Source organism: Dendrobates tinctorius, unplaced genomic scaffold (assembly GCF_039654945.1).
Source record: "Dendrobates tinctorius isolate UK_male_01 unplaced genomic scaffold, ASM3965494v1 ptg000014l, whole genome shotgun sequence".
NCBI classification, from domain to species: Eukaryota; Metazoa; Chordata; class Amphibia; order Anura; family Dendrobatidae; genus Dendrobates; species Dendrobates tinctorius.
In genome coordinates, this window is record NW_027361682.1 from 16,188,657 (window position 1) to 16,212,363 (window position 23,707).

A 23,707-nucleotide genomic window follows, 5' to 3' on the forward strand; every position below is an offset into this window, starting at 1 on the left:
TCCCAAAATTGATTTCCATAATGCCGAAAGGCACTCAGATGTTTGCAGTAAGCGCTCCACAACTCATTCCCTCTGCCTGGGTGCTGTCTGCAGTGTTTTATCGAGAGCCCACTACAAGCGCCTTAAGTGCAAAGGGGCTGGGTTATCCCTCACAACAAGATAGCATTCTACCATTAGGGACCACCCAAAGCGTGTGGAAGTGGCATATGCCGAATTAAAATACCTTCTCATTCATGTGGTTTCTAAAACCCTACGCAAGAATGTGGTCATAAATTGGCTTCAAAGATTTTTATCTAATGAATGACCAAGGTTACAAAACCCTGAATGAGCTCACTAATCAATTCATTGTCAAATCATTCTGCTGTCTGCTATGTGCTGTGATGCACAGGGGAACACTTTCAAAAATCTAGCCAAAGAAAATACAAGCTTTTAAGAGGACCCGTCACCAAATTGTTCTTATTTAACTGGATACATAATGTATTTCTTGTAAAGCAGGTTAAAAAAGAAAAGAAAAGAAAAAAAAAAGAAAAAAAAAAAAAAAAAAAAAAAAAAAGGGTTAGACTTTTTTTTTACATTTCACCTTCCCATTGCGAAGATAAGGACTCAAAGTATTTGGCACCCAATGCATAATTTTTGTCAAGTCCAAGTGGGTGTAGAGTTTTCACAGGGGTATGTACTTCTTACCCCTGTATGATGTTGCCTAGTCATAAGCAGGCAGCAAAAACAAAAACACAAAAAAACATAACTGCCCCACAATTGCTTAGGGCATTTTTTTCCCTCAGTGTTTGAGATGTAATACAAAACGGATACCCTGGTCTAGCCTCCTGCGTGATTAGAAAGTGCCAAGTAGGAACAGATGATTAAAGGGAATCTGTCACACCTTTTTTCGAATATGAGCTGCGGCACCGACATCAGGGGCTTATCTTATCCCCCGATGTAACCTGAAAGATCAGGAAAAAAAAAAAAAAAAAAAAAAAAAAAGTTAGATTATACTCACCCGGGGGTCCGGTCCGATGGGTGTCGCTGTCTAGTGCCTCTCATCTTCATACGACGCCATCCTCTTTCCTGCCTGTTGTGGCTCCTGCGCACTGCAATATTCTGCTCTGCCCTCAACAGGGCAGAGCAGTGCATCTGCGCCAGAGCCAAGATAGGCAGGAAAGAGGACGTCACCGTTAGAAGATGGGAGACGCCGGACCGGACCGCTACACCCATCGGACCAAGACAGGACCCGAACCGCCCCTGGGTGAGTATAATCTAACGGGTTTTTCTTCTTTCAGGTTACATCGGGGGCTTATCTACAGCATTACAGAATGCTGTAGATAAGCCCCTGATGGCTGTGCCGGCAGCTCATATTCGAAAGAAAAAAAAAAAAAAAAAAAAAGGGGTTACAGATTCCCTTTAACACCTTTCAGAGAAGGTCATGGCAGTCAGCACACTGCATATTCAGATACAAGAGTCCAAAAGGTGTCAGTAGTCCCACTTAGGGAAGAGTCAGAAGGCCACACAATTCGGACAGGGATCACAATGAAATGCTCTGACTGGCCAGCGGCTCTTCCCATCAGAGCATGACAGGATGTATTTCTAGTGTTTCGAGAAGGAAAAAGCGCAAAATAGGGTCTTATCCCAAAGACTTAGGACAATAAATATCAAGAAGCTGCTCACCCGATGATGAGAATTACACACAAAAATGTCGGCCGCTGCAGATCAAAGGGATGATAAATGACCATATGGTACAATGTATAAGAGGTGTGCAGATATTTTCTGCGCTGCCACAACAATACAGTTCCAAACTTGATGAGGTAGTAATGGTGGTTTATTTAACGACCATTACTACCGCATCAAGTTTGGAACTGTATCTATGCAGGTCGGGAGAGCCGCTGGCCAGTCTGAGCATTACATTGTGATCCCCGTCTGAGTTATACAGATGTCTGACTTTTTCCTTAGGTCTGTTGTGCTCATGTAAACCTGTAATCTCAGGCTGTCTCATTACACCTCACACTGGTCTTGCCTGCTCTGAGTTTGTGTGTGGCATGTTCTTATTTTCTCCTGTGTTTTATTGCCAGATTATAAACAGGGCAATGTCATACAGGGGAAGAATTACACTGCCCCCCCATGCAAATGAAAATTAACTCATCAGGTGCCCAATACTTTGATTCCTAATATCTCCATAATGGAGACAAAAAAAAAAAAAAAAATTAAAAAAGGAATTCTGCTCTGCAGCCACTATTACATTGTCTACCCAGTTAATAAAAATTGGGAGAAGAGTCTTTAAGTAAAAACACAGGTGTCCATATCCTTTATAAACCTCTACAGGCTGCTTTTCAGGGAGAGGATAGACATGAAAAGGTTATGTTTGCATTTTTAACACCATTTAAAAGTGAATCTGACAGAATAAACCTGCTAAGCCGTCTATTTGGGTATCTAGACCAGGGTTCCCCAACTCCAATCCTTAAGGCCCACCAACAGATCATGTTTTCCGGATTTCCTTAGTATTGCTCAGGTGATAATTGCTTTACCTGTGCAATACAAAGGAAATCCTGAAAACATGATCTGTTGGTGGGCCTTGAGGACTGGAGTTAGGGAACCCTGATCTAGACCATAGGAAGATGATAATGGTATATTGATATCACAGACATTACCACTTTGCTCAGTATACAAGCAGCCTCTTCAGAGAAAGGGAACAGGCACCAGTGCCATCTATGGGAGCTGTCATAGAATCGTAGAGTTGGAAGGGACCTCCTGGGCCATCTGGTCCAACCCCCTGCTCAAAGCAGGATTCGCTAAATCATCCCAGTCAGATGTCTGTCCAGCCTCTGTTTGAAGACTTCCATTGAAGGAGAACTCACCACTTCTCGTGGCAGCCTGTTCCACTCATTGATCACTCTGTCAAAAAGTTTTTTCTAATATCTAATCTGTGTCTCCTCCCATTCAGTTTCATCCCATTGCTTCTAGTCTTTCCTTGTGCAAATGAGAATAAAGTTGATCCTTCTACAATGTGACAGCCCTTTAGATATTTGTAGACAGCTATTAAGTCTCCTCTCAGTCTTCTCTTTTGCAAACTAAACAATCCCAAATCCTGCAACCTTTCCTCTTAAGACAGGGTTTGCAGACCGGTCACCATTCTGGTCGCTCTTTTCTGAACTTGCTCCAGTTTGTTGATGTCTTTTTTAAAATGTGGTGCCCAAAACTGGACACAATATTCCAGATGAGGTCTGACCAAAGAGGAGTAGAGGGAAATAATGACTTCACGTGATCTAGACTGTATGCTTCTGTTAATACATCCTAGAATTGCATTTGCCTTTTTTGCTGCTGCATCACACTGTTGACTCATATTCAGTCTGTGATCTATTAGTATACCCAAGTCTTTTTCACATGTGCTGTCACTTAGCCCTATTCCTCCCATTCTGTATATGCTTTTTTCATTTTTGTTGCCCAGATGTAGTACTTTGCATTTCTCCCTGTTAAAAACCATTGTGTTAGTTGCTGCCCACTTCTCCAGTTTATTTAAATCTTTTTGAATCCTCTCTCTCTCTTCTCTAGTATTAGCTATCCCTCCTATCTTTGTGTCATCAGCAAATTTAATCAGTTTATCCTCAATTCCTTCATCTAAATCATTGATAAAGATGTTGAACAATACAGGGCCCAGGACAGAGCCCTGTGGTACCCCACTTGAGACATTCTTTCAACTGGATGTGCAGCCATTTACGACCACTCTTTGGGTCCGATCACTAAGCCAGTTATGAATCCACCTAACAGTTGCCTTGTCCATTCCATACTTAGTCATTTTTTCAATAAGGATTGTATGAGAGACTTTGTCAAATGCTTTGCTGAAGTCAAGATATACTATATCTACATCATTTCCTTGATCCACCCAATCAGTGATACCGTCATAGAAGGAAATTAAGTTAGTCTGACATGACTTATTAGTTACAAACCCATGCTGACTCTGTTTAATCACTTCATTCTTATCCAGGTATTGACATACATGTTGTTTAATAATTTGTTCAAAGATCTTTCCTGGTATAGAAGTCAGACTCACCGGCCTATAGTTGCTTGGGTCCACCTTCTTCCCCTTTTTGAAGATAGGAACAACATTTGCTCTTCTCCAGTCTTCTGGCACTTCTCCTGTTCTCCAAGAACTTTCAAAGATTATGGAGAGGGGTTCAAAAATTTCTTCTGCTATCTCCTTCAGTACTCTGGGGTGTAATTCATCTGGACCTGGAGACTTGAATTCATTTAGGTTAGCTAAGTGTTTCCTCACTATCTTTCTGTTTATAGATATCCTGGATTCTTCTATTCCCTTAATAGGACAGTGAATAACAGTTGATGTTACATTTCCTTTCTGAGAGAAAACAGATGCAAAATAGGAATTTAAAAGTTCAGCCTTCTCAACATCCTGTCTTACCATTTCATCATTTTCATCCTGTAAAAATCCTATAGCATCTTTGACTTTTCTTTTACTTTTGACATATCCCCAAAATCCTTTATTATTGCTTTTGACATCTCTTGCAAGCCTCAATTCATTTTCAGCTTTAGATAATCTGATTTGAGCCCTGCAGGTTCTGCAGACCGCATTATATTCTTCTTTAGATATGCCTCCCTCTTTCCATTTTATAAACTACTCACGTTGCATGGAGCTGTAATATGGCCTCAGTAGTACAATTACTAGGTAAGGCTAGTTTCACACTAGCGTTTTGAGGCGCAGCGCACGCTTGCTGTGAAGCTCTGCCCCCCTGCCGCGCCTCCTCCGGTCAGCTCCGCCTATGAGCACGACGCTGTATGCGACCTGCATACCCTCTCTTTAGCATTGGGTACGCAGGCTGTGCGCAGGTGCCGGCGCATGCGTCCTTTTGATGGTGCGCCGGCAGCACCAAAATGCAACACGATGCGTTTGGCGCACTGTCAAAAGGACGCATGCGCCGGCAAAAGCATACCTGCGCATGGCCTGCGTACCCAATGCTAAAGATAGGGTACGCAGGTCACATGCAGCATCATGTGCCCATAGGCGGAGCTGACCGGAGGAGGCGTGACAGGGGGGCAGAGCTTCACGGCAAGTGTGCACTGCGCCTCAAAACGCTAGTGTGAAACTAGCTTAAGTGAGAGATTTGACTATATCACCACCTTTATGCAGATTTTCCAACTCTGAAGATGTCTAAACTTGAGTGCTTATTGGATGGAGCAGATCAGGTGATGTACATTTGTGTAATGGAGGGTGTAAGGATACAACACTCTTTATCAAGGTGTGCAGAATTAGCTTGTTTTCCTCAGGGAAAATGGTCCAAAAACTGATAAGTCAAAAATTGTTACTAGTCATATAGGTGGAAGCTGCACTCCTGAAATTGCTAAGATATTGGGACGATCACAGAATCATCATGGGTGGGGCTAAAGTGTATGGACAGAGACAGTTTTCTGGCAAGAAGTCAGATAGGGCCCAGCGTGTGCCAGAAGCAGATCTAAGGTCTGACTAGTCAGCAGAGCCACATGACATGGGTGCCCTCCCGAGATAAAGGATAGGGAGAACTGGAGTAAAGAAAAGGAAAAGTGACAGAAGGACATAGTGATGCACCGGAGACAGTTCCTGGGACATGATGCCTAGTGGTACGGCACTGAATTTGCCAGAGGTAACAGGGCAAAATTGAACAGAGACCGTGAGACAAAGAGTGCTCTGGGCAGGAGTTCAAAGGTGTTTTAGACAGCTGACATGTACCACTAACAGCCGCATGAGGAATCGCGATCCTCCCACAGCTATTAAGTTAAATGCTGCTGTCAAACGCAGACAGCGGTATTTAACATTCATTTTCGGCAATAGCGCCGGAAATCCGCCGATCGGTGACCCCCGCCACATGATTGCGGGTCACCGATGGGTTGGCATGACAACCAGAGGTCTCCTGGAGACCTCTATGGATGTCACTGAAGGACTGTTATGAGCACCACCCGGTGGTCGGCGCTCATACAAGTCAGCAATTCTGCTACATGCAGGCGATCTGATAGGGTTATGGCATATTCTAGTCTCCCACGGAGACTAATGAAGCATGTCAAAAGTGAAAAAAAAGTTTTTGGGTTTTTTATATATTTTTGAAAAGTTCAAGTCACCCCGCTTTTGGCCCATTCAAATAAAAAAAAAAAAAATTAAAAAAAAAAAACAAAACTCAAAAACATACACATATTTGGTATCTGCGCGTTCAGAATCACCCGATTAAAAAAAAAAAAAAAAAGATTAACCTGATCGCTAAATGGCGTAGTGAGACAAAACGTCAAAACGCCAGAATTACATTGTTTTGGTCGCCTCAACATTGCATTAAAATGCGATAAACGGGTGATCAAAAGATCGTATCTGCACCAAAATACTATCATTAGAAACGTCAGCTAGGCGTGCAAAAATTAAGCCCACACCCAACCCAATATCATGAAAAATAGACGCTATGGGCATCGGAAAATGGCGCAATTATTTATTTTTTTTAAACAAAGTTTGGATTTTTTTCTTTTTTTAACACCGCTTCGATAAAAAAAAAAAAAAAAAAAAAAAAAAAAAAAAAAGGAGCCTAGACACGTTTGGCGTCTATTAAATCGTAATCACATGGAGAATCATAATTGCAGTTTTAGCATTTAGTGAACCTAGAGAAAAAAAAAAAAAAAAAAAAAAAAAAGCAAAAAAACAACTGTGGGATTGCACTTTTTTTTTTTGCAATTACACGGCACTTGGAATTTTTTCCCGTTTTCCACGACACAATATGTTAAAACTAATGGCGTCGGTCAAAAGTACAACGCGTCTCGCAAAAAGCAAGCCCTCACATGGCCATATTGACGGAAAAATAAAAAAGTTATAGCTCTGGGAAGAAGGGTAGCAAAAGACGAAGACGCAAAACCAAAAATACCTCAGGTCATGAAGGGGATATATATTATACACATACACACCTCAAAAAATAAAGGGAACACTTAAAACAGAATATAACTCCAAGTAGATGAAACTTCTGTGAAATCAAACTGTCCGCTTAGGAAGCAACACTGATTGCACAACAGCATGTGAAATTGATTGTCAAAGTGAACAGACAACAGATGGAAATTGGCAATTATCAAGACACCGTCAATAAAGGAGTGGTTCTGCAGGTGGGGACCACAGACCACATCTCAGTACCAATGCTTTCTGGCTGATCTTTTGAACGTTGGTTGTGCTTTCACACTCGTGGTAGCATGAGACGGACTGTTGTGAGTTCATTTTCCCCTTCATTACTGAGGCCCGAGGAACTCCCTCTTCTGGTAAAGAAAGGTAGTGAGCCTGATTATCAAACACCTGAGGCTGATGATGATGACTGGCTGAGTGGAGTTACTGACTGGATATAAGGCTGCTGACGCCCTTCTGCCCTGCGGGTGATTTCTCTGTGGGATCCTTGGAGACCAGTCTGAATTCCTGCTCCTCTAAAGCTAAGTTTGCTGCTCGGCCTTTTGCTTTTGTGCTTTGACTTTGTTTTGCTTTGTTTTTCTGGATTTCTGCCATTCCCTGCTGGGGTGTGCTGAATTCATTTAGCTCTGTCTTCTGAAAATACCTGAGTGCTGATTTAGTTTTTGAAGCCTAGCTGCTTCAGGGCCTTTTTCATATCAGCTTGTTGGCTTATGTCTTTGATAGGGTTTTGGCAGATTGCAGACAGCAGCCTTCCTGTCCTTTCCTATCTAGGTAGTTTTGGGCCCCGTCTATCTTTCTGTCTGTGTTAGTATTTTCATCTTGCTTCACCGTCATTATATGTTGGGGGCTGCCTATTGCTTTGGGGCAGTTTAGATTTCCCCTCTTTCTTTCTTTAGGCCTATGTAATTCTCCGGCTGTGATCGAGGGGTCTAGGGCATCGTAGGAACCCCCCACGGCTACTGCTAGTTGTGTTGATAGGTTCAGGGGTCTGCAATCTGATAGTTGCCAACTTCTCTGGTTTTCTGGACTTAGCTTGTATTTCTGCTTTTGCCTCCTACGGTGACCCATTCATAACAACGGACTCTACAACCCACACAAGTGGCTCAGGTAGTGCAGCTCATCCAGGATGGCACATCAATGCAAGTTGTGGCAAGAAGGTTTGCTGTGTCTGTCAGCGTAGTGTCCAGAGGTGTATCAGGAGACAAGACAGTACACCAGGAGACGTGAAGGGGGCTGAAGGAGGGCAACAACCCAGCAGCAGGACCGCTACCTCCGCAAGGAGGAACAGGAGGAGCACTGCCAGAGCCCTCCAAAAGGACCTCCAGCAGGCCTCAAATGTGCATGTGTCTGCACAAACGGTTAGAAACTGACTCCATGAGGATGTTCTGAGGGCCCGAGATCCATAGATATTGCAACACAACATCAGGACTGGCAAATTCGCCACTAGCGCCCTGTGCTATTCACAGATGAAAGCAGGTTAACACTGAACACATGTGACAGACGTGACAGTCTGGAGACACCGTGGAGAGCGATCTGCTGCCTGCAACATCCTTCAGCATGACCGGTTGGCAGTGGGTCAGTAATGGTGTGTGGTGGCATTTCTTTGGAGGTCCACTGTATTTTTTCAAGACAAAAGTCAGCTCAGCCGTCTACCAGGAAATTTTAGAGAACTTCATGCTTCCCTCTGCTGACAAGCTTTTTGTAGATGGAAATTTCATTCTCCAGCAGGAATTGGCACCTGTCCACACTGCCAAAAGTACCAATACCTGGTTTAAAAACAACAGTATCACTGTGCTTGATTGGCCAACAAACTCACCTGACCTTAACCCCATAGAGAATCTATGGGTATTGTCAAGACGAAGATGTGCGACACCAGACCCAACAATGCAATCAAGCTGAAGGCTGCTATCAAAGCAACCTGGGCTTCCATAACCCCTCAGCAGTGCCACAGGCTGATCACCTCCATGCCATGTCACATTGATGCAGTAATTGATGCAAAAGGAGCTCTGACCAAGTATTGAGTGCATTTACTGAACATACATTTCAGCAGGCCAACATTTCGGATTTTTTTTTTTTAAGCTGGTGTTATAAAGTATTCTAATTTACTGAGATAATGACTTTTGGGTTTTCATTGGCTGTAAGCCATAATCATCAACATTAACAGAAATAAACACTTGAAATACATCACTGTTTGTAATGACTCTATAATATGAGTTACACTTTTTGTATTGAAGAACTGATATAAATTAGCTTTTTGATGATATACTAATTTTGTGAGAAGCACCGGTATATCTTTTGCTTTTTTTTTTTTTGCTATGGTACATATGATCGAGGGCTTTTTGGTGAGTGTTATATAACGTTTTGGATTGACAGACAGCAATGTAGTTGTGCATTAATAAAACTAATCAAAAATACAAGTATCCTAATTTTGCACACAGTATGTTGCTCTAAGGTACCTCAGTTTCATATGGAGGTACACAGAGAGTAAGGCTATGTTTCCACGGTCAGGAAACGCTGCGTGTTACAGCATTGTGGAGGGGGATTTCATGAAATCCCATCTCCACTATGCGTTAAAATACGCAGGAGGCAGACCCGCGTAAACAGACATGCAGCGCATCTTTCCAGAACGCAGCTTGTCTGTTTACAATGCGGCGACGCTCTGTCGCCGCACCGTAAATTTCCCATAGACAATTATTAGATGCGGTAAAAGGGCATCTAATGATTAGTGACATGCGTAGTAACCGCAGCTTACTACACGTCTACTAATTAAAATAAAGTTCTTACTTGTCCCGCCGCCGGAAGTCCGCGTCCACTGCAGTTCTCGCGATAACTTAGCTTATTGCGAGAACTGCCGTGTACATGACCGGGAGTTATCTCCGGTCACTAGGCTAGTTCTCACGGTCAGCTGACCGTGAGAACTACAGTGTAGGTGATCGCCAGAGAACATGGGTGGACATCTACAAGCTCTACTATATCTGGATGTTATGCATCCAGATGTAGCAGAGCTGGACTCGTCGTGCGACAGTCGTAATTAAATGGACTATGTCGGTACAGGAAGTATACGGTTGGTTATTTTATTTTTTCAGGAGATTGATGGCTTCACTTGGATTTGGGCTTGCATCTAAAATATGGAAAACTGTGTGTGGTGTTTAATTAAAATACTTTTTTCTGTCTTTTTTAACCCTTTAACTATAGGATTAATAATGGATTGGTATCTTATTGACACTTCTCCATTATTAACCGGGCTTAATGTCACCTTACAATCAAAGGTGACATTATCCCCTTATGCCACCGCTACACGGCAGTGGGAAGAGAGAGGCTAAGCGCCAGAATTGGAGCACCTTAGAGATGTGCCATTTCTGGGGCGGCTGAGAACTCATGTTTGTAGCCAGGGGGTCCAATATCCATGGATCCTCTCTAGGCTATGAATATCAGCCCACAGCTGTCTGCATAGCCTTTCTGGCTATATATTATATGGGGACCCCACATCATTTTTTTTTTTTTTGGGGGAGGGGGCACCCTATTTTAATAGACAGATATATCTGGCTCTCTCATTGCTTCTAAAACAGTCAGAGCGCTGCGGAATCAGGCTGTCAGAGTGACCCTAGAGTGCTGACCCGCAGGTGTTGGGCTGATGAGACTACTGTTCCCATCAGGCTAGGTCTGCTGTCACTAACAGTGACAACAGGTGCCGCTGATAGGAGCTCATCTGCCGGCACCTGTGCTCACAGTTAAGAATAAGAAAAAAAAAAAAAAAAAAATTACTTACAGGACACAACCACCACCAGGAGTAAATAACATACACCCATATTTGTTGATTTATTTTTTTTGTTTATTAGTAACTAACGGAGGGAAGTCATTTGGTGCTGTCATGGACTCCATAAAACACAATTACCAGTAAGCAATTTATTCTCTCTCACCACCACGACAGCACCCACCTGAGAGACTTTCAGAGAACCATCACGGTGTTGGGGGGGAGAGACCACCGTATCGATGACAGATCTCCCGAAAACCAAGTCAGAGGATGATGATAAATCATGTCTATAGTGGTTATAAAAAGGTAGTTGGTGAAGACCACGTTGCTGCCCTACATATCAGATCGATCGAGATGTCCGACTTCTCAGCCCAGGAGGATGCCATAGTCCGTGCTGAATGGGCCCTCACTCCATCTGGGGGGGTTTTCACCTTTCGCCGAGTAGGCCAGACAGATTGCATCTCTGATCCATCATATTAAAGTGCCCTTTGTAACTCCAAACCCCTTCCTGTGGCCCTGAAAGGACACAAACCGAGCCCTACTCAGCCTCCAGAGAGGAGTTCTGTCTATAGAATGTAACACAATTCTCCTCACATCTAAAATGTGGAATCTCTCTTCCTCAGGAGTAGAAGGGGTAGCAAAAAAGGAGGGAAGAAAAATCTCCTGACTTCTGTGAAATTTGGCAACTACCTTAGGTAGGTAGGAAGGATCTGGTTTCAGCACTATCCTATCAGGAAAAACTAAGAAAAGGAGGATCAATAGACAGTCTGTATGTCACTAGCTCTTCTAGCTGACGTTAGTCGCATAAACAATTTTTAACTAAATATATTTTAAAGAAGCAGATTCTAAAGGCTCAAATGGAGGATTTGTCAGGGCATCAAGGACCAGGTTCAGGTCCCAAGGAGGTAAACGAACAATGTCTACAGGGTCGCTACGCTCACACGCTGTAATAAACCATGAAACCCATCTATCATGGGCAATATTGTAACCATATAGGGCTCCCAAAGTTGATATCTGAACCTTTAGCGTGCTAACCGAAAGGCCCAGCTCCCGACTCCTCTGCGGAAACTAAAGGATTGCAGAAATTGGTACTTCATTAGAGAAGGGGACCGGTATGAAACTCAGGGAATTTTCTCCACACCCTACTGTATATTTTAGTTGTGGATTCTTTTCTACTTTGGAGAAGAGTGTTGATCCTCACTTGAGGATGATGGATTGGACCCTGAGAGCAGGCCCGGATCTAATGGGAGGATCTAGGGGTCAGATACAGATATGGCTCTGAGCCATGAAAACCAAGGCCTCTTGGGCCAGAAAGGAGCAATGAGGATCACCCTCGCTCTTTCCTTCCTGATTACTAATAGAAGCAGAATCATTGGAGGAAATGCATAGGCCAGACTGAACAACCAAAGAGACTGAAGGGAGTCATCTCCAGCTGGTCCGCCCTGTTCAGGGAGGCTAATCTCTGGACCCTCTGCAAGACGTTCTCCACACAGCTGGGAGTCCGACTGTGGCATTGACTAGTGATTGGTGATCAAACAAAGGAATCGATAGAATCAGCATAGGTAATTCTGCGAACATGCATCAAGATAATGGAAGATGAAAAGGCCCAAGAGTCGACATTTATTGTCTGCAGGATCAGTTTTTGGCTTGCCCTTGTGCTGCCCTCAGAATAGCTAACAGGAGGATTCCAAAAAGATCCAGCAGAGGAAGTTTATATACGGAAATGTGAAAGTTTTCTTCTTGTGCATGTGTATTCAATTAAAATTATAGTCTAGTCTAGCCAGGGGCAGAACCAGTTAATAATAATTCAGAAAAGGTGAGGTCTGACATTTCAGACTCGCCCTGAATAGGAATAAGGTAAAACACGCTCCACTAGATGTCTTAGACGTTTTTAACTCGTCTTCAATATTTTCCAGAATGGCGTCTGCTGATCTGACAGATACGCTCATCTGCTCCGCTTGTCTCACTATCTGCAAGGAACCGATAAGGCTGAGATGTGGACACAAGTTCTGCCAGGAGTGTATGGATGTGCAGAACACCCTGAAGGAATCTGGAGATCATATCTGTCTGGAGTGCAGAGTGGAGTTTCCAGAACGTCAGCTGTCCCCAGAGACACAGCCCTTGAGTGAAGACGATATCTTCCGTACAGATTGCACATTTTCTCCTCTACAAGCAGATATATCCTGTTCGACTTGTGATGCTTCTCTATGTGATAACCACTTGCGAGGCCACAGTAAGTCAGAGGAGCACATCTTCACGTGTTCCTCTCCCAAAAATGCCCTCACACATTACTGCTCTGAAGACGAGGCTTGCATCTGCGTCATCTGCTCTGGTGCTGAGGAACACGAAGAACATCAAGTGGAGCCATTGATGGAAATCTCAGAAAAGAGAAAGGAAAACCTAAAAAATGTTCTTGAGAAATTATCCGAAAAAAAAAAGGCTGCAAAGGATAGAGTAGAGGACCTACAAAAATATCTAACTGAAGCCCAAGAAAAAGCTTCCGGACTATCAGAGAGTGTTGTTGCATTATTCAGAGACATCAGAAGACAGCTGGATGCCCTAGAACAAAAAGCCTTAAAGGACATCTCCAACCAGGAGGAGCAGGTTAGAACATCAGTCTGTAATCTCATCCACGAGCTGGAAATCAAGATATCTAATCTGTCCAGAGATATAAAAGACATGGAGGAGCTGGGTACCATGACGGAGCCTTTGCCAGTCTTTCATAGATGGGAGTCAGTCAAACATGACCTTGGGGATGTTGAGGAGCTCCTTAATCATGACAGGTGTGATCTGGATGTAGGCCTGATTTCAGCAACACTACACACAGCCCTTTCGGATATCGTTACAAGTAGGAAAATGGGTTTCTACGTCGAGCAGACACCGGACATTGTGCTGGACCTTAACACGGCGTCTGACGACATATATATTACTGGGGACCTTAAAAGTGCATCTGGATCAGAGTTCAAGCAGAGCCGCCCAAAAATACCAGAGAGGTTTCAGTACAACCAGGTTTTAAGTGCCAGGAGTTTCTCTTCTGGTCGACATTTCTTGGAAGTGGAGACCTGTCCCACAGGGAATTGGAGGCTTGGAATTACATATCCCAGCGTTGCCAGGAAAGGCTACCACTCGCTTGTCGGACATAGTGATAAGTCTTGGGGTCTGTGCAGGTACTTGAATCAATATTTTGTCATACACTACAGAAAGGTCATTCCTGTTCCCCACAAGCCAGCGTCTCAGAGGTTGGGGATATATCTGGATTACGAGGCTGGACAAATATGTTTTTATGAGTTGTGTAATCCGATAAGACACCTGTATACCTACACCACCACCTTTAATGAAGGCCTTCATCTTATACTTGGTGTGTATACAGGCTGGGTAAGGATTAGAAGCTAACAGTTGGTTTCATTTATTCTGCTGGATTAATGTGATTATAATTTTTTTTTTCTTCAAAATGTTTATCATAAATATGTAAAATATGTTTGTACAAAAACATATTGAGCAACCTGAGACAGACTAGTTGCTTTAGATAAATTTATTAGCAACCAGTTTGTACAGTATAAATCAAAAGTCATTTGAGCCATTCTTAAGAGAGGGGTTGTCCAACTTCCAAAAGGAAGAAAATGTTATAAAAAGGACTCACCAGCTGGCTCTAATTCCCATGGCACCAGCAAAGGCCACTCCATTTTTCATGCACACATCATTACATCTTGCTCATCACCTACCACAACCAATCACAGGCATCAATCGTTAGGCAAGTTAAGAATGGGATGTTATTGCCTCCTGTCCTAGTGAGAGCCACAGAAGAGGCCTGTGCAGAAGCAATTGGGTTAGGGCTTCTTTCATAACATTTCATGCTAGTTGAATTTTTTTTTTTTTTGTTAGTTGGTCAACCCCTATAAATATTTAATAATAAATGTAATCAAGGGGTGACTATTAGGCCAGGTCTAGCTGGTCATAGTTCACTGTCCATACATGGACCGTAATTCCTGGACTGACCAGAGGTCTTCTGACTCGAACTTGGAGACTCATGAGATCAGCAACCAGTCCAGGCATTATGTTCTGTAAAATACCGTTGCCTGATCGAAGCCCAAGACTCAATATACTAAGTTATCTTAATTTATTGTCAAAGCTATTGGGGTAGAGAGGTATTTGTAATTTTTCATACACGAGAGACAAACTTATACACAAAACAACTCATGGGGCAATTGTGGAGCTTTTTTTTTTTTTTTTTTTTTTTTAAAGCCATGTGGACAGCTCCTTCAAAAAACAACAACTAGTGGTGGTGCTGGACACTTCCGTCTTGTTCTTGCATTAAGAAATTAGGGTGTGGCAAAAAAGGTCTGTGGCAAAAAAGGTCTGTGGCAAAAAAAGGGAGTCTGCATTGAAAAAAGTAAAATCTATCTTCTTGTAGCTGCCACTAGGGGGAGCTTAGATTTTGCATCATAGGTTTCTATAGTTAAAAGGGGCATTCCCAAAGCTGATGACTGGGGGTCTGACTGCTGCGATCCTAAGAATGGAGCGCCACCACCTCTCCATTAATGGTCTATAGCCCTGCTGGAAATAGAGTGCTGTACTCTGCTTTCTCATGTAGTCCTGTGGAGAATTAATAAACTGGAGGTCGAACACATGCACGTACGCTCTATTCAACAAGTCGCTCTGCAGAGCTTGGTTCTCAAGAATCACTGGAGTCCCAACAGTTGGACCCCAAGCAATCAGCAATTTATCCCCTATCCATAGGATAACTTTGGAAATAAATGTATGAATATGTTAAGGCCTGTCCCCCAGCGATAATGAGTACAGGGTCCAGTGTCCCCTTCCCCCTTGTGATATAGGAGTATGCAAAGCATGACCTTCGCTTCTATAAATCTATGCGAGTGATAGTGTGGATGTGTGACCGCCACATCTAATAACACAGGAAACAAGACTGAAGATCTCTGGATCAGTGGGGGCTAATACAGTCAGACTCTCACCATTCATGAATAAGTAACACAAGTTCAGGGAATAAAAAAAAAAATAAACAGCAAGCTCCTTCTAGTGGTGGTTCTATATAATAAGATCTGAGCTCCGACCCCTACAAACACATTGAGAACTGAAACAGCACGATAAAAAAACAAAAAAAAACAAACAAACGGCATTTTCTTTGTGAAGCACTCACCTATTATGTCATTGCTTGCAAAACAGATTACATTTCTACTCAGTTTTAGGAGCAAAAGAATGGCGGCACCTTTACTGACAAAATAAATACAATGTAAAAGTTGTGTGGGTTATCGTGTGTATATACATGAAGGTGGCGAGTAATCCCTGACGAGGAGAAAAATGTAGTTTGCAGTGGACGATGTGAATGATTTGGTATTTTAGCCAATCCCGGACAATGATGTAGGGGAGAAAAGGAGACCTTTTTTTTTTTCTGTTTAATTCAATCTAGAAAACAGACAAAACGCAACCCAAGACAGACCCCATAATAATCAATGGTGCCTCTTTCCTTTGGTTTGCTATAGATGCATTTTCGACATGCATGCCATTTGTCTGTTCCTAAAGCAGAAGTGTGAGCATCCCAGCTATAGATGCAAGTCCACTAAAAAAAAAAAAAAAAAAAAAAAAAAAAGGACAGACATTTAACACAAAAAGTGCAGATCCCCCTTTAAAAGTTTAAAATTGCCAAAATATGATTTAGAAAATGAACACTAGATGGCGAGAAACATCCAGAAATGATAGCTGTGCAGCTTGCATTAAATGCTATTACCTCAGAAATTCCAATCCATCAATGGTTAACATCTTCCTTTGGCACAAGTACTTACTACTCAGAAAATATTCAATACAAGCATGCATAGATTACATCACAGGTCAAGTCTGATCCTGTCATTAGTATTGTCTGATCAGGTATGAAAGATAAACATAATAACTGTACTATTTTCTATACAATTGGCTTCTTACTAGAGTTATATAGCTGCTGTAATAATGCCCCCTACATACAAGAATATAGCTGCTGTAATAGTGCCCCCTACGTACAAGACTTAAGCATCAAACGGCCAAGTTCTCCAAAAAATATGACATAGTTGTTATGGGAGATTTCAACTATCCAGACATTTGTTGGGAATCTCTCTCAGGCAAAACTAACAGGTCAAGGAAATTCTTATCCTCTCTTGCTGACAACTTTATCTTCCAAAAGGTAGGGGAGAAAACAAGGGGAACTGCTACCTTGGATCTAATCCTTATAAACAGGGAGGAAATGGTTGAGGAGGTAAAAGTGGCTGGAACCCTAGGAGGTAGCGACCATGCTATTTTAGAATTTTGGATAACTAGAGGCGGAAGACCTGTGAAGACTCAGACGTCAAGGTTAGATTTCAGAAAGGCAGATTTTAAGGGATTCAGAAAGATAATTGGAGGGATCCAATGGCTGGATATCCTTAAAGACAAAAATGTCCAGGAAGGATGGGAAATCTTGAAAAATGAAATTCTCAAAGCACAGTTGTTAACAATTCCGAAAAGAGGGAAGAATAGGAAGCATTTAAGGAAACCATGATGGGTGAACACAGAACTTAAGCACATGCTAAAAAGGAAGAAAAAAAATGTTTATAAAATGGAAAGAGGGAGGCATATCTAAAGAAGAATATAATGCTGTCTGCAGAACCTGCAGGGCACAAATCAGATTAGCTAAAGCTGAAAATGAATTGAGGCTTGCAAGAGATGTCAAAAGCAATAATAAAGGATTTTGGGGATATGTCAAAAGTAAAAGAAAAGTCAAAGATGCTATAGGATTTTTACAGGATGAAAATGATGAAATGGTAAGACAGGATGTTGAGAAGGCTGAACTTTTAAATTCCTATTTTGCATCTGTTTTCTCTCAGAAAGGAAATGTAACACCAACTGTTATTTACTGTCCTATTAAGGGAATAGAAGAATCCAGGATATCTATAAACAGAAAGATAGTGAGGAAACACTTAGCTAACCTAAATGAATTCAAGTCTCCAGGTCCAGATGAATTACACCCCAGAGTACTGAAGGAGATAGCAGAAGAAATTTTTGAACCCCTCTCCATAATCTTTGAAAATTCTTGGAGAACAGGAGAAGTGCCAGAAGACTGGAGAAGAGCAAATGTTGTTCCTATCTTCAAAAAGGGGAAGAAGGTTGACCCAGGCAACTATAGGCCGGTGAGTCTGACTTCTATACCAGGAAAGATCTTTGAACAAATTATTAAACAACATGTATGTCAATACCTGGATAAGAATGAAGTGATCAAACAGAGTCAGCATGGGTTTGTAACTAATAAGTCATGTCAGACTAACTTAATTTCCTTCTATGACGGTATCACTGATTGGGTGGATCAAGGAAATGCTGTAGATATAGTATATCTTGACTTCAGCAAAGCATTTGACAAAGTCTCTCATACAATCCTTATTGAAAAAATGACTAAGTATGGAATGGACAAGGCAACTGTTAGGTGGATTCATAACTGGCTTAGTGATCGGACCCAAAGAGTGGTTGTAAATGGCTGCACATCCAGTTGGAAGAATGTCTCAAGTGGGGTACCACAGGGCTCTGTCCTGGGCCCTGTATTGTTCAACATCTTTATCAACGATTTAGATGAAGGAATTGAGGGTAAACTGATTAAATTTGCTGATGACACAAAGCTAGGAGGGATAGCTAATACTAGAGAAGAGAGAGAGAGGATTCAAAAAGATTTAAATAAACTGGAGAAGTGGGCAGCAACTAACAGAATGGTTTTTAACAGGGAGAAATGCAAAGTACTACATCTGGGCAATAAAAATGAAAAAAGCATACATAGAATGGGAGGAATAGGGCTAAGTGACAGCACATGTGAAAAAGACTTGGGTATACTAATAGATCACAGACTGAATACGAGTCAACAGTGTGATGCAGCAGCAAAAAAGGCAAATGCAATTCTAGGATGTATTAACAGAAGCATACAGTCTAGATCACGTGAAGTCATTAGTTCCCTCTACTCCTCTTTGGTCAGACCTCATCTGGAATATTGTGTCCAGTTTTGGGCACCATATTTTAAAAAAAGACATCAACAAACTAGAGCAAGTTCAGAAAAGAGCGACCAGAATGGTGACCGGTCTGCAAACCCTGTCTTATGAGGAAAGGTTGCAGGATTTGGGAATGTTTAGTTTGCAAAAGAGAAGACTGAGAGGAGACTTAATAGCTGTCTACAAATATCTAAAGGGCTGTCACATTGTAGAAGGATCAACTTTATTCTCATTTGCACAAGGAAAGACTAGAAGCAATGGGATGAAACTGAATGGGAGGAGACACAGATTAGATATTAGAAAAAACTTTTTGACAGTTAGAGTGATCAATGAGTGGAACAGGCTGCCACGAGAAGTGGTGAGTTCTCCTTCAATGGAAGTCTTCAAACAGAGGCTGGACAGACATCTGACTGGGATGATTTAGCGAATCCTGCTTTGAGCAGGGGGTTGGACCAGATGGCCCAGGAGGTCCCTTCCAACTCTACGATTCTATGATTCTAAGAATACAGCTACTATAATACTGGGCCCCTATGTACAAGAATATAACTACTATAATACTGGGCCCCTATGTACAAGAATATAACTACTATAATACTGGGCCCCTATGTACAAGAATATAACTACTATAATACTGGGCCCCTATGTACAAGAATATAACTACTATAATACTGGGCCCCTATGTATAAGAATATAACTACTATAATACTGCCCCTATGTACAGGAATGTAACTACTATAATACTGTCCCTATGTACAAGAATATATCTAATATATAAAGGTGTGTGTGTGTGTGTGTGTGTGTGTGTGTGTGTGTGTGTGTGTGTGTGTGTGTGTGTGTGTGTGTGTACCCCGAGAGCGTCATAGGCTATGTTGTGAGGCGAAATTTTAACTCCGCGCGTTCCAATTCACCAAACAATTTTGCCCCTATCTACATAATGGGGAAAAAGTGTGTGCATCAAGCCCCGCCTCTCATTATGATGTCATAATGGTTGCCATGGCGACGCTGATTCATCATAGGTTGCAAGCCCCGCCGCTCATTATGATGTCATAATGGTTGACTATGGGATGGAGGATATGTATGACGGGTATATGGGCACTCGACTATGGGATAGAGGATATGTATGACGGGTATATGGGCACTCGACTATGGGATAGAGGATATGTATGATGGGTATATGGGCACGGGACTATGGGATGGAGGAAAATTATAATTTGTTATAACTAACCACAGTTAGTTACTATGCCCGGGCAGCGCCGGGCTCTTCAGCTAGTCTACTATAATACTGTTCCTACGTACAAGAATATAACTACTATAATACTGCCCCCTACGTACAGAAATATAACTATAATACTGCCCATTATGTACAATAATATAATTACTATAATACTTCCCTCTATGTACAGGAATACAACTACTATAATACTGCCCCCTATGTACAAGAAAATAATTACTATAATACTGCCCCTACGTACAAGAATATAACTACTATAATACTGCCCCCTACATACAGGAATACAACTGCTGTAATAGTGCCCCCTACGTACAGGAATACAACTGCTGTAATAGTGCCCCCTACGTACAGGAATACAACTGCTGTAATACTGCCCCCTATGTACAAGAATATAGCTACTATAATATTGCTCCCTATGTACAAGAATATAACTACTATAATATTGCTCCCTATGTACAGGAATATAACCACTATAATACTGCTTGTAGATCCACATTACAAGACATGGGTGATGTGATGTGAGGACGGCAATGTCAATGATTTAGAGGTCGCCGTATCCCCACACACAGACAATAGTCCTCTCATGATCACAATGGGATGTTTCAGAGATCTTGAGACTATGGAGAACACGGGATTCTCACATCGCTGGCATCTGCCAGACATGAATAGCCGAGAGCCACGTCCCACACACTGGACCATTGTCCGGTCACAACAAGGATCTGCATAATACAACCAGACATGGCAAACACAACAGTAAAGGGATGGGGGCCGATCAGCGCGGCCTCACTTTATACATACAGCTGTAGCAGAATTGTAACAAACCCTCAGCTGACATCAAGTAGAATGAGGCTGAAGTTGGTTTCTTATTTGGCAATTATAAAAAAAAAAAACAAAAACAAAAAAAAAAACAACAACACACGAACAAACGATAAGCATCACAATAATAATATACAATGCAGCGATGTGCCCTGATGACAATACACTTAAAAACAGCTACAAAAACTATAAAACTGGCATCAAAGTGGGCACCGAAGGGCGTTAATGAAAGGGTTAAATGACTTTGAGCAACTGATATTACACTGCAGACATATAGAACAGGAGCCCCACATCAAACCCAGGTCTCTCCAGCCTGGCCCAAAAGGGTTCTGTGCATTAGAACTGGCATCAAAGTGGGTAAACAGCTGATTTTCACAGATTTGAATAACTGATGATTTTAAGGGGTTAAATGACTTTGGGCCACTGATCTGACACTGAGAATACACAGATAGTGATGCCCTGCATCAAACCCAGGTCCCTCCAGCCTGGCCCAAATGGGTTCTGGGCATCAAAACTGGCATGAAAATGGGCAGTCGATTGTAGCCATTTAAATAGGAAACTGACAGTTTTAAGGGCTTAAACAACTTTGGCGTACTGATCTCACACTAAGAATAAACATCTGTGTATTCTTAGTGTGAGATCAGTGGCCCAAAGTCATTTAACCCTTTAAAAACATCAGTTACTTATTAAAATCTGTGAAAATTGGCTGTTTGCCCACTTTGATGCCAGTTCTGATGCCCAGAATCCATCTGGGCCAGGCTGGAGGGACCTGGGTTTGACACAGGGCATCACTATCTGTGTATTCTTAGTGTCAGATCAGTGGCCCAAAGTCATTTAACCCCTAAAAAACACCAGTTACTTATTCAAATGGCCAAAATAGAATGTCTGCCCACTTTGATGCCAGTTCTGATGCCCAGAACCCATTTCGGCCAGGCTGGAGAGACTTGAGTTTGATGCGGGGCATCACTATGTATGTAATGGTGGTGTGGAATCAGTGGCTCACAGTCATTTAACTCCTTAAAAACATCACTTATTCAAGTCTCTGAAAATTGGCTATTTGCCCACTTTCGTGCCAATTCTGATGACCAGAAACCATCTGGGCCAGGCTGGAGAGACCGGGTTTGATGTGGCTCCCTGTTCTACATGTTTGCAGTGTGATATCAGTGACCCACAGTCATTTAACCCTTTCATTAACGCCCTTTGGTGCCCACTTTGATGCCCATTTTTGCAGCTGTTTTTCAGTGTATTCACATCAGGGCACCTCGCTGCATTTTATGTTATTATTGTGATGCTTATATGCCTATAAAAAACAGAAAAGAAAAAATTGCCGAATAAGAAACTGACGACCACCTTCAGCCTCGTGCAACATATTATATCCATCTGTATACTGCAGACTTATTACCTGAGGTAATTTTTCCTCACAGAAAAAATAATGGCAGACAGTGAATGCTTCAGTCATAAAAATGCAACACGGAGGCAGAACATTATTCCTACTAGTCACACTGGGCTTCTTACCTGCCGCGTCCTGACCACACAGGCTGCAGAGAATCACTGCCGGGTGCTGGGCCTCATGTCACTAAACAGCCTTCACGTCTAATTAGTAATTACTAGTGTGGAGAGCAGGTGTAGGCAGTATTAACCAATCAAGTCACAGCTTCTTTGCACATTGATAGTAGCAACCAATCAGCTCACAGCTTTCATGTTTCTGCATTGGCCATAACAACCAATCAGCTCACATCTCTCATGGTATGTGAGAGTTATGGCAACCAATCTGCTGTCATGTTCAATAAATTGGCCGTAGTAACCAATCCTTTTGCTGCTTTTATTATTCTTTGCATTTACTTTAGCAACCAATCAACTCACATCTTTCATGCTCAATGTGTTACTAGATTGCAGGTTACATGTTAAAAGCACTGGCCACAGCAACATCAGCTAGCATGTTCAGCAAATTGACCATATCAACCAATCAGCTCACAGCTTATGTGTTCCAGACACTGGCTAAAGAAATGAGAGCTGTTATGTGATTGGTTGCTATGGGCAACTGTTTCACTTTGTCAGCACCACTTTCTCTTTATCTCTGTTAATGACTAATAAACAAATGTGCCGTTTTATTGCACTCACATGTTGGGGGATGAGTCTTGTGTACATAATATGTTGTAATAGGCTCTAACTTGATGCTCACTAGCGGGAACAACACTGCAGTTCCCAGGGCATGCTGGGAGATGTAGTTCTGAGCCATGTGAAGAGCTACTACTCTAATTAAAGGGATTTTATGAAAACCTTGCCACTTACCATGTCCTTTTAGTTTGTCAAGCGCCTTCCACAGCATGTATGAAAATAGATATAGATTTCGCATTCACAATATACAAGATCTTTGCTTGCTGTCAGTGAATGAAAACTATTTTTCCATCATCATGGGCAACTACCCTCACGTATAGCCATTGTTTCAGTGTCCGATGCGGCCAAATCATTCCCTCAATTAGTGGGTGGGATTTTGAAACTGAGGTTGGAAAGGTTGGGCTTGTGTAGCCTAAAAATACGCCTCAGGGGAAATCTCATTTACATGTATAAATATATGTGTGGTCAGTACATAAGACTGGCGCATGACTTATTCCTTCCAAAGACCATACTGAGGACTAGGTGGCACTCATTACAGGTGGAAGAAAGGCGATTCCATCAGCTAAATAGGAAAGGATTCTTTACAGTTAGAGCAGACAGATTGTGGAATGCCGACCATAGGAAGTGGTAATGGCAGACACTATAACAGCTTTTATACTAGGGCTGGATGATTTCCTCCATACACATAACATTGTGGGTTATAGATAAATTGGTGACAAAATGCACAAATAGTGGAGGAAGGTTAAACATGATGGACCGTGGTCTTTATTCAACCTATGTAACCATCTCTACGATTTTGCCTCTCGCTGTCCAAACAGCAATGAATTCCTATCATGGGCAAAAGGCAGCCGCTTATTTTAGAAGAAACAATGCCTTTGTCTGTCTCCCTAGACATG

At 42.1% G+C, this 23,707-nt stretch overlaps 2 protein-coding genes across 2 annotated transcripts in view; one reads left to right on the top strand and one right to left on the bottom strand.

Annotated features, from left to right (window-relative positions):
• The window catches only part of LOC141070773 (uncharacterized), an 87,031-nt gene extending 64,690 nt beyond the window's left edge, over positions 1–22,341 (bottom strand). Inside the window, exon 1 of the mRNA XM_073559576.1 lies at positions 22,209–22,341. The gene's annotated coding sequence lies outside the window, so the exon portion shown is untranslated. The remainder of the gene's footprint in view (positions 1–22,208) is intronic.
• On the top strand, positions 12,507–15,913 carry LOC141072241 (E3 ubiquitin-protein ligase TRIM58-like). Its single transcript, XM_073559690.1, has one exon. The coding sequence runs from the start codon at positions 12,573–12,575 to the stop codon at positions 14,046–14,048; it is 1,476 nt and encodes a 491-aa protein (XP_073415791.1). The 5' UTR covers positions 12,507–12,572; the 3' UTR covers positions 14,049–15,913.
• Positions 22,342–23,707: the final 1,366 nt, after the last annotated feature.

Excerpts from the sequence above, each read along its gene's own strand:
- LOC141072241 (XM_073559690.1), top strand. The coding sequence starts at position 12,573 with ATGGCGTCTGCTGATCTGACAGATACGCTCATCTGCTCCGCTTGTCTC.